General features: G+C 32.5%; 2 protein-coding genes across 2 annotated transcripts; one reads left to right on the forward strand and one right to left on the reverse strand.

The window, feature by feature from the left end:
- The first annotated feature begins 3,619 nt into the window (after nucleotides 1-3,619).
- Nucleotides 3,620-4,273, forward strand: LOC125190431 (uncharacterized). Its single transcript, XM_048087746.2, has one exon. It carries the CDS (start codon nucleotides 3,722-3,724, stop codon nucleotides 3,923-3,925), a length of 204 nt encoding a protein of 67 aa, XP_047943703.2. The 5' UTR covers nucleotides 3,620-3,721; the 3' UTR covers nucleotides 3,926-4,273.
- A 6,148-nt stretch (nucleotides 4,274-10,421) lies between these two features.
- Nucleotides 10,422-11,914, reverse strand: LOC148926478 (uncharacterized). The gene is made up of 3 exons (XM_089059142.1): nucleotides 11,838-11,914; nucleotides 11,004-11,787; nucleotides 10,422-10,895 (listed from the first exon to the last, which is right to left on the reverse strand). The coding sequence occupies exons 1-3, from the start codon at nucleotides 11,912-11,914 to the stop codon at nucleotides 10,422-10,424; spliced, it is 1,335 nt and encodes a 444-aa protein (XP_088915268.1).
- Nucleotides 11,915-12,069: the final 155 nt, after the last annotated feature.

Consider the following 12,069-nt stretch of genomic DNA (forward strand, 5'->3'; position numbering starts at 1 on the left):
TTAACATTTTAATAATTATAAATATGCAACAAATATTTCGGTATAAAATTATGCTTCATGTTAATATTTCTGTTGTTTACAGGAAATTATTATTCTAATATCTCAAAAATGACTATTTATTATATTAAATTTATAAATTAGTTAAAATCATACCTCAATTTGATGATTTTCTCAATAACTTCGTATAAATGAATACAATATGCTAGTAAATTGAACTCTGATTGTTACTATGTTATATATATGATATTAACAATGTTATTAATGAAGATATAGAATTAAAATAAATATATATAACAAAATGATAATGCTAAACATAGATTAAATAAAAATGTTGATCACATAAGGTATATATGCATCATAAAAGAATTATGTTATAGTATACCTTATGTGAGCATCTCCCATAGACACACTTCTCATTTAATCCACGTTATTTTTAGTTTTTTTTATCAATTTAATTTAACTATTAGGTTTTTTTTTATCAATTTTGTTTAACTATATTATCATATAAATTATTGTCATTATTCCAATTTGATTTGGTCATTTTACTCATGAATGTAGCATATATAAGGCAATATTATGGTAAAATTTCTATATGAATGCATGCAATTAGTGTATGTATGCAATGAGTGGATGTTCAAATTTAATTAGCCTCTCATAGTCACATGTAAAAACAATACACTCTTCCACTACATGACAATGCCACTTTTTTAAATTCTTCATCACTTTAATTTTTCTATTAATTTTGTATATGTTGCATTGCATCATTGCTTTGACTGATCAAGAATACAATGATATGATTACATGAAGCGGCGTAGGTGGGAGAATGTCTCCATTTGATGGAGAAGTGTCATGATTTCAAATTTGAAAAAATAACAACATGATGTACATTCTGCAGAAAAAGGAGTACTCCATTCTTGTATATCAATTGTTTATTTATTTGAAAGGAACTTATGATAAGGAAATGATTATCGCACTTTCATTGTATACCTTATCTCCATCAGTAACTATCCTCCACCGCCACCTAAATTTTGTAGTAGTCGTAGTATATTTTATTTAAGGTTATTTGTAGTTTTTAAATATATAATATTTTGATAATTTCTGATTTTTTTTTCTATGAACTCTTATTTGTCAATTTAAACACACAAATTTTGTTTTTTTTTTCAGAATTTTCTCAGTAATTAACTTTTTCTCCGTTGAGTATTAAGTTTCAGCTGCAGTCCAACATCAAGAAAAAAAAGTTGTTGGATATAAAAAAATTACTTGGTTTATTATTCCAAAGTTATGATATAAAAAATATTTTTTTTATTTAAATAAAAAAACTAATAGTGAAGATACAAATAATTATGGAACATTGGATCTCGTCCTATTATTGGCATGTGTAACATTTTTTCACTTTAAAAAATATTACTCAAAAATTAAATTTCATGGGCTTATTTCAGTCTTGGGCTATAATATTTTATTGAGCCCATAATTTATTATATGTAGCCTGTAGGCCATTTAGCGTGGACAGTTTTAGACTTTTAAGTTTCAAGGGTGATTCTTTATATATTCTCATAGTCACTTAGTTGAAAAAAGCAATAAAAGCATTCGAATACCCTAAAACCCCAAATTAAATTATTAATTGACTAAATTTTTTTTAATCCAAATATATACTCCATTGAATATTATTCTTGTTAGATACTGCCATCAAATGATCAGCCCAACGTGTTATCACTGCCCAATTTAGCGAGTCAGGCCACTTTATCCAAAGGCCCAAAGGCTTATTGGAAAAGTCCTAAAATCATATTCCATTTATATACCATGGCCTGCAATTCTGCAAATCACGTTCACGTGCAATAGTATGCAAATCACATTAAGTAGGTAATCGACGCTTGCAAATGACAATCATATGCAATATAGCCCACAATCACATATCACGTTCACTTACAATAGCCTATAAGCCCCGGATAATAATTAATAGATAAAAAGCACTTGCAAATATTTTTATGTGCAGTAACCTGCAAATCACATTGGATATGTAAATGATACTTGTAAACACTTTTTATGTGCAGTAACCTGCAACTATACATGACTGGGAAATAACAGTTGATAAATCAAGTTTGTTTGGCTAAGACTTCATACAAAAAAATGTGTAAAGAATCGCTTTCTTCTTTACACTTTATAATATAATGTAAACAAGGTTAGTTTAGGCTTTTTGGTAAGATTTTTGTCATATGTTGGACTTCTTTTTCCTTTAAGTATCCACTTGTTTCATTGTTATTGTTTTCGGTAACCAAACTGATTAAAACTGTTCACTTGTTGATTAAACCGAATCAAACCCATAAATCCATTTCTTTCATTGATATATTATATTATTTCTTGATGGTGTGAAGATTTGAAATGTTGAATCAATCCAGAAATAGGAAACAATGGACGGAGAATGTAACTTTCACATGTTCTAATCTAATTCGGGCACATTTGTCGCATAGCCAGAAAATTTTGAAACAAACTTCCTTATCCCCACTTAACTTTGACTTCACAATATGCAATTAATGACCAACTTTCTTCTTTCTTTACTACATGCATGCATTATAAATATACAACAATATTGTGTGGGTATTTACTTTTGAGAATTACTGTAATTGACAGAGATAAAAGTAGTAGTAGTATATAGTGTCCAAGTGGCGCAACCACGCCGCAACCATAAAAGAACTTGTCCGCCTAGTAATCACAGCCATAGCTTAACCACAAAAATTTGTCCAATCACGTCACAACTATGCTTCACATTTTTCTTAATTATTGATATATTTTAATTGGATTAGAACAAAATTAATTGGACAAAAATAAATAGAATGGAATGGAATGAAAAAAATGATTTGGAAAAAAAAGATAATAGATATATTTTTCTTATTTTATGACAAACTCTCCCACTATATGGGATGAAATTTCTGGACCAATTTAGACAATAACTGCCTTATTTGAATGTAATATATTAATTTCATTAAAAGGTTTATAATAGTTATACAATTAGTTATTCGCCGCTCGATTGTTCATTGAAAATATCACATATACAGCTTAATTATAAAATATTTGTGGAGTATAAGTGTCCAAAATGAAAACGACTTTTGTTGCAAAATATAGCAAAACGACGAATAATGAACTATCTGCAATCGAAGCGAGTAGAATATATACTTTTGCTCATCGACAATAAATGATTGTTAATTTCAAATAGCTCAAGGTAGAGCTATAGTTATAGAAGAAAAAAGAATTAAAAATAATAATTTTGCAGGATAAGTACTTAGGTAGTTATGCTCGCTGTATGTGTGTATTAATGTAGAGCACTACAACAAAATAATACATTAATTAAATATAATATCTATTACATTTTCTCTATCTACAAAATAATTGTAATAATCGTATAAACAATATATATAAATATAAAGATGATTGGAAAATGTTAGGGAAGAAATTAAAACATTATTTATTATTCTCCCATTCAGCTTCCACGTGTGTGCCAGCATGGGCCCCACGTAGAGAAACAAGAGAGCTTCCCCAGCTCAACCCTACGCCCCATGCGCACGTTAGCTAGATCTGCGCAGAAACATCTCGACTTCGTCCGCTTATAAATACTCTCTCTGCAACAGAGATAGAGAGAGAGAAAAATCTGAGATTTCAAAAAGGGGAAAAACAATCCCAACCGCTACCAGCTCAGTAATTGAAATCGACACACAGAGGCGAAGTTATGTGTTTTCTAGGCTGCGACGAGGATGAGACGGAGGTGGCGCGGCAGCAGGCGCCGGGATCCTGCCCCTACTGCGGCGGGAAGGTGCAGGCGGTCGATCTCACCAGCCGGTGGAGATTCTGTTTTCTTCCGATTTGCTTCAGATTCAAGCGCAAGTACTTCTGCTCGCTCTGCTCCCGGCGCCTCGTGTTGTACGATTTCTAGGCGGCGAATTAGATCGCAATTTTTGCGAAATTTAACCGGCGATTATTCGTTGATTGATTGTTAATTGAATTTTGTGTAATTTTTGGCGCCGTCCGCGGCGGCGATGAGGCGTTGCGGCTGGGTAGATTTAGATCTGCCGGCGAGGAGGTGGCGTTGATGTGTGTGATTCTTTTTTTTTTTTTTTTAAATGTGATGTGTTTGTGAATGTGTAATTGTGCATGGACTGATTCAATTGGGAGAGAGTTCATCATTTTCTTTATCTACATTTGATTTTGAAGAGAAATGTATATATTGTCTGTATGTATATTAGTATGTATATATGTATTGATAAATTTATTTGGAGTCTAATGATATTACCTTCCACTTCCACCGTTGCAAAGATGATAGTTCAACTTTTCTTATCCATACAGATACAGTCTTTTGACATCTGTATATTCTAATAAATAATAGGAGTACATAATATTGGTAATTTAGTTGATTCATACTTATATACATCTTCAACAATAATATTGGTATTTAATAATTGATTCATCCACATGACTACATCTACACCTATATTATTATATAGGTACGCGTATGGTAGTACGTATAACACATCTGTCTTATTTACGTCCACAAAAAGTATACTACCTCCATATTTCAAAACTAGAAACATTTAAAACGGTACTGATTTTAATGCATAATTAATATAGAAAAAGAGAAAAATTAGTAAAGTAAAAAAGAGAATTAAAAATGTGAATAAAATAAGAGAGTAGAAGAGAATAAACAGTGAAAGTAGTGTTAGTAGATTGTGGGATCCACCTCCAGAAATAGAAAGATTCTAATATTTTTTTATATTTAAGAAACAACCCAAAATTGTGAAATAGTTTCTATTTTTAAAATACAGAGGTAGTAAAACTTTCCTTTTTAAGACATCAACTTATGTTTTATTTGTCCGTCCCATAGAAATAGTCTATTTACGGTTGGTACGATTTTTAATGCGTAATAAATAAAATAAGAAAAAAGGAAAAAAAATAATTGAACTTATGTAGTTGATATTAAAACCTATAAATAATAAAATAGCAAAAGAAAAGGAGAAAAAGTTGATATAAATGAATATAGATTATTATTAAGAGATAAACGAAAAATAAAATATAACATATTTCCTTTGGGACAGATAGAGTATTTTATATCTAAAGCTTATAAAAACCTTCAATATATAAATATCCATACTCTTCTACATAATAAGATATTTTTTAATCCCTTTTATCCACTAAAATGATCATATCCACCAATATTCATGGATGTTTTTACGATATATAGTAGGAGTAATACTCACAATTTTTTATTTCAAGAAAATTTCACAAACATTTTGACATTAGATCACAAACATCTTATTCACCAACTATGCTGGTGTTTAGGTATCATTGAAAATTCTCTAGTCATTAATTAATTATCTTGACTCTACTGGAATTTAAAATTTCCACATAAAAGTTGAATAAATTGCAATTTGGTTGGATAAGACTCAAGATGAATAAAAAATAAAATTGAACACAACTACAAATCTAAGGATATTGTTATTAAAATCTATCATCAAGTTCAAGTTTTTAAGAAAGACAACATTGTGCTATCCAAATGTTTTTGTTGGTTTACTTCACGTATACTAATTATAGGCCATCAAGTATTTTTTAAATCGAAATATTTTTGCTGGCATATGGTGTGATGAAATATTCTCACGTATACTAATTATATGCCATCAAATATTTTATAAATCTTTACACAATGTACTAGTATTATTATAAAATAAATGTTATACTGTATGAGCATACAGAGAAGAAACAATGATATATAAAGAAGCTTCCATTTTCATATAGTGATTAATAATTTATGCGAAAAGAATTTTAATTACATATCATTATTATATCCAGTGAGGATCTTTAAAGTATTATTATTGGTTCGAAACCTTAGTTTGGTTTACTTTTTCCTAGCTCCCACCGAAATAGAAAAATGTGCTTTTTACACGTTTTCTACATGGTGGTAATATGATTATAACGTCTGTCAAAGATGGTCTCATTTAAATTCATTGGTCAATATTGGATTCTTTCATTTTTTTACTTTATTTGACTGTTAACTAGGTGTTTTATTTTATTAGGAAATTTCACGAGGAATTTCTAAATTTTGCTTCTTATTCTTCACGTTTTCCTGGACCTACACCGACAAATTCAACCAAAAGATTTTTAATTACTTATTTTAATCTTGCTTATGTATGCAATGACATAAAGTTTATCCTCTTCTTCTTCTTTTTTTTTACTGATCATGCTATTCACGCTGCTCATTCATGCATTTTCCATCTCCACAGTTAATTAATTTAGTTCGTATAAAAATGAATTTTAAAAATGAAGAAAACCAGCCTCCAATTTCAGCATGCGGGGTAATTGCATGTTTAATACAAAATATTTTACATTTATGTCAATTTAGTTAAGTTTACATATTTCATACAAAAAGTTTATATGGTGTTCTAAAATAATACATTCCGTCAAGTCTCTACTAACACCGTTATTTCTAATTACATTATGCATACAAAAAGTTTCACCAATGTTTTAGATTTGTGCAAAAAATTTAAATTAAAACATTCCATTAATTAATTCAAACACAATTAATTTTCACAAAAATGAAAAATACATAGAAAAAAGTCACCACTCTTCACCATCAAATTAGCAAATTGCATTTTATTGTCGAAGCTTTTTCATATAACAATGGAGAATACAACAAAAAAATTAAATATTGACTTATTGACTGTTCGAAGTTCAAATTAGCCATTTTGTAAAATGAAATATGGACTTATTTTATATTCTATAATGATACAATAAAAATAGAGTATATTGAGAGACATAGTTTTTTAAAATCACAAAATTGCTAGACGAATTGATATTGACTGCTATTTTTTCAGAGTGCTTAATTGTATTAAACCTCTAACTTTCTATTATTATAATGCTGATATTGATAAGTTGGACAAATTACATATTAACTAACGGGCGTTTAAAATATTTAACGGAATATATTAATTTAAAACACTGATGTAACTTTTTGTATGTTTCATATAAATTTAATATTTTTTTACAAAATTGAACCAAAGGTAAAATATTTTGTATGGAACGTGTAATTACCCCGTTATATATGACGTTAACCGTGCCAATTGGAGATAAATAATTATTGATGATAGTGAACCCCAGATCTATGAATTGATTCCATTATATATAGACCGACATAGATTATCTTATCCTCATCACATATACAAGTAATCTTCTGGCCTGATTTCCAGATATTTTCAACATTTTAAAAATAAATCGTGATACATGTGGCGGGGAATAATTTAATTTGTCACACTATTAATATAAATGGTAATTGAATTAATGTAATCAATTTCGGACCAATCCAATCAAATTATCTGGATATTTAGTAATGGTTATTTAAACTAAACATGCGACCGATTATAAAAATTAATCTCATATTTTTCTCATGAAAATTTGTACTACTAAATGGACTTCGAATATGTTGGGTTTGAATTGGGCCTACTATTTGTCTTGTAGTCTAGGCCCACTATTAGGATTTGGTGCATTTGGAATTTTGTAAAAAATAATAATAATGTTTTTTCATTTGTATATGTGATGAGTGATGACTCGAACCTCCGACTTATTATATGAATGAAAAGTGTCGTACCAACTAAAATATGCTTTGTCAATTTGCGCAGTGTATCGGTGACGCCTGAGAGGGATTTGGGCCAAGGATAGAGAATTTAAATTAATTAGTTTGGGCCCCAAATTGTAAATTGTATTCTTAACTGTCTAGTTTATTAAATTGGCAAGGAAATGTCGTTTGAGCCCATTGTCAAAATCCCGCACATGCATACATATCACATATGAAGTACTCTCTCCGTTCTAAGATAAGCGAAACACTTTTTTTAGACATGAAATTTAAAAAATTGTTATTTAAATAGTAAAAGTTAAAAAAATAGAGGAGTGAAGAGAGAATAAAGTAGGTGAAAAATAAAGTAAGAGACTAAAAAAAAGAAAGGGATATTAGCACCTAATATCATGGAACTTTCATTAAGTTGAGTTTTTCCCACGAACTTTGAAATTGACAAATAATATCACGAATTTTACCCTATGTTTGTTATTTCCCACAAGTGAAAAAATTCCGGCTATATTAATAGATTGAAGAACAAATTTGGAGAGTGTGCTTCAAGAAAAACTATTCTCAAATATTAAAAATCTTGAAACTCTCGAAGTTGTTGTCGAGAAATTACGAAAAAAATCCGTATCATGATATTATTTGTCGGAATATTTTCATTGGTGAGAAATAACAAACTCGGGTTAAAGTTCGTGATATTATTTGCCAATTTCAAAGTTCGTGGGAAAAATTCAACTTTTTTAAACTTTCATGATATTAGGTGCCAATATCCCAAAAAGAAATGACTTACTTATAGTGGGGCATCCCAAAAAGAAATACGACTCACTTATCATGGGACGGAGGGAGTACTACCGGCAATGGAAAGCCCATTTTCCTGCACAATTTGTTTGCTAATTCCTATTTTCATTCCTTGAGTTAGTAATAGTAACAGAGAAAGATTTTGTGCAGAACCCATAAATATACAAGAGGTTAGTTTTGGTTTTCTGTGGGGTTCCTATGATACTATAGTTTTTTTATTTCTTAATTTTTTTTTCAATTGTATATAAAAATAATATTCTCTCCGGCCGCGAATAAGAGTTCCTATTTATCCATTTTAGTCCGTTCACAAATAAGAGTTCCAGTTCACTTTTACTCCCTCCGTTCTACAAAAGATGTCACATTTTCCTTTTTAGTTTGTCCCATAAAAGATGTCACATTTCATTTTTTGGAAAAAGTTCTCTCTCACATTAATATAAATATTACTATTTTCTCTTTCCACCTAACACACAAAACAAAACCTCCTAAAATCCCGTGCCATCCCACAAATGTGACATATTTTGTGGGACGGAGGGAGTACCATAAATGGTAATAGGGTCTCACCTTCCACTAACTCATTCCACTCACATTTCATTTAAAACTAATATATACAAGTGAGACCCATATTCCACTAACTTTTTTCCACCCACTTTTCTTAACATTTCTTAAAACTCGTGCCGCCCATGAATGAGACTCTTAATAGCGAAAGGAGGAGGGAGTAATATGCAAACAAAAAGGGTTGGTGTGACTCGGTGGTACGCAACAACTTTATAGTATTAGAATTAAGTACTCCTTTCGTCCCTAAAAATTTGCCACCTATTTCTTTTTTCATCCGTCCTTAAAAATTTGTCACCTTTCACTTTACTACTCCCCCCGTTCCACAAAAGTTGTCACACTTTCCTTTTCAGTTTGTCCCACAAAAGATGTTACATTTCCATTTTTAGAAAAAGTTCTCTCTCACATGAATATAAAAACAATATTTTCTCTCTCCATTTAACACACAAAATAAAACTTCCTAAGATTTCGGGCCGTCCCACAAGTGTGACATCTTTTGTGGGACGGAGGGAGTACCATTTTTGATAATGGACCCTACGTTCCACTAACTTCTTTACACTCACATTTTATTATAAAACTAATCTTTAAAAATAGGACCCACATGACACCCACGTTTTCAACTTACTTTATATTACATTTCTTAAAACCCGTGCCGGTTCATATGGTGACGAATTATTAGGGACGGAAGGAGTAATATTTGATGCATGCTACATTAACAAAACGGACAAGAACCTAAGGAAACCACACACATTCATAACCTCAAACTGCAGCAAAATAAGTAAACACAATTACATAAAACTCAACTCACTCAACTTTGAAATACAGAGGCACTGCTAAGAAACAGAAATTAGGTGAAACAAATAGCACACTATATGGTTGCATTGACACTTGATGATGCTGAAGCAGATGGCAAAGGATTTTCAATATCCTGTGCCATGGATGCCCTCCACTCGTCAATCTTAGCAGCTCTCTCCACATCCAAACTCGGAAGCTCACGCTCCTGCAGAATTTCAAGAATCTCTTTGCTCTCACCAAGAAGAATCACTGCACGCCTCACACTTTCTTCCCTTTTTTTGATGTTTTTTGTGTGACACTTCAATGTTATGACCCGCACTAGATTGGTGAGGCATGCGGCTAGTATATCCGAGATGGTGATGTATATACTCTCAAATAGCTCGTCATCATCTTGAAGCTCGCCATCTCCCATTCCTACCAAGATCGTCTGAGAAATCCTGTACATTGAGTTAGCAGCAATAACTCCAGAAGGCCAGTTTAGAGGGTTCTGCATTAGATCATCTCTCGTTTGAGCCATAAATTCTGTCACATTCTTTTCTGCAATGTTAGAGAGTTTTTGCAGTGTTTCCTTGTGCGTTGCGCCTCTCACTCTCGTGCTCTCCAAATCCATCTCATCCCATTTTTTGTACATTTCTACTTCATCCCAAACCATAACTGCTGCTTTTCTGATGCTCTCTAACCCTCAGGATCTGTCTAGTGTTTCCTCGATAAGCTTCATGATAGGCAAGCCCTCGCTATTACAGACCAATAACTGGTTAGCCTTCTCGTCTGCAAAGTTTAGAAGAGTAACTGAAATGGCTGTCAAAGTCACCACGGGCAGAGACCAGCAATTTGGAGGTTCTTGAGAATGCAAGCTTGGAACTTGTTTGCTGTCAAATCGTCCCACTCCATTGAAGTTTGAAGATTTGTTTAGAAGTTGGATCAGATCCTTGGGCTGCTTTTTTTGGCCTACTTTTATCAGCTTATCCGCCTCGTTGCAGATGTTGTTGAGGATTAGAAGGCAATTGTGGCTCACCTTCAAGTAGAAGAACATATTGGTTAAAACCAACATGTGCTCTGAAATAGGTCTTTCATTCTTGCATAAACACAAGTGAACTGCTTTACCAAATCTAGCAGAGAGGAATAGAACTAGTTTGCTAGCTAAAACAAACAGAATCTGAACTCAAATACAGAAATTCATAACGAATCTTACTGCATCGCGAAGTAGCATCTTGCACATGCAGTTTTGAAGTTGAAAAGGAAGTGATCCGTCTCTCCACTCCACCAGCCTCCAAGTCCAGTACTTGTCAACCTTGAGTTCGTCTCTGAAGCTCCTTCGTTCCGTCTCAGAAATCTTGAACCACGAAGTAGCAAACCATCTCAACATAGGAGCGATAGTTCCAATTGCCACTCCCACAGACTGAATGTTTAAAATCCAGCTGAGGGACCAGCCATAGTTTGAAGTAAGTCTATTCTTATTATTATACCTAGGAACTTGAATACCATGTGCAAACCAAGCTTGTATCAAAAATAGAGCTGTGAAAACACACAAGAGTCCTGAAGTAGAAGAAATGGCAGACCTTGCTAGAACAAACTGAGGGCTGCTAGTTGCAGCCATCACCCAATATCCTTTCACCATATTTTCAACTTCATCACTACTAAACCTTCCCCACTCTACATGTCTATTCGAGACCGATTTGTGCATTTCAGCATAATTCAAACCTATGCATCTCTTGGCTCCCGGAACCATCAACGACACAGAGCATAACATCGCAAGGAAGATGAGCATGATGACGACTGATGCGATCTCATGGGACAGCATCCCAGAAAACATAGATGCGAAGACAATCATGCCGAAATTAATGAATACATTTCCAGCAATAGTGATGACTAGAATGGCTAAAGCTGCCATGTTTGGTACAATCTCAGTATTCTCCATGGCACCCAAAGATGTCATGAAATTACTTAAAGCAGTTGACATTAGAACTAAGCTGCTAATCCTTGTGAGGTTGTCCACGAAGGTGAGGTCCAAGCTTGTTAGATGGGCAGTTTCATGACTACAGCTAAAACTGTGAGGGAGAAAGCATTGGGAGAGAAATACTTACATGCGAGCCAATACTTTTTGCTTCGGAAGCCAATGAAAGCATCGGCCGCCATTGCAAGTGTGCAGACGGCAGAAGCTGCTGCAATATCCATGGCATAGTTTTGTCAAGCTGCGTTTGCACCAGATTCCGCACGTCATTATCCGATGAAAGAGTAGTCATTTAAGCCTGAAAATTAATTACCAACTTATGCTATATAATTCAGCGAAAAGAGTATTTATTTAAGCCTGAAACTTATATGCCTCTTTT

This window comes from Salvia hispanica, chromosome 5, assembly GCF_029641045.1.
Source record: "Salvia hispanica isolate PSC_SH4W2 chromosome 5, Shi_PSC_v1, whole genome shotgun sequence".
Taxonomy (NCBI): domain Eukaryota; kingdom Viridiplantae; phylum Streptophyta; class Magnoliopsida; order Lamiales; family Lamiaceae; genus Salvia; species Salvia hispanica.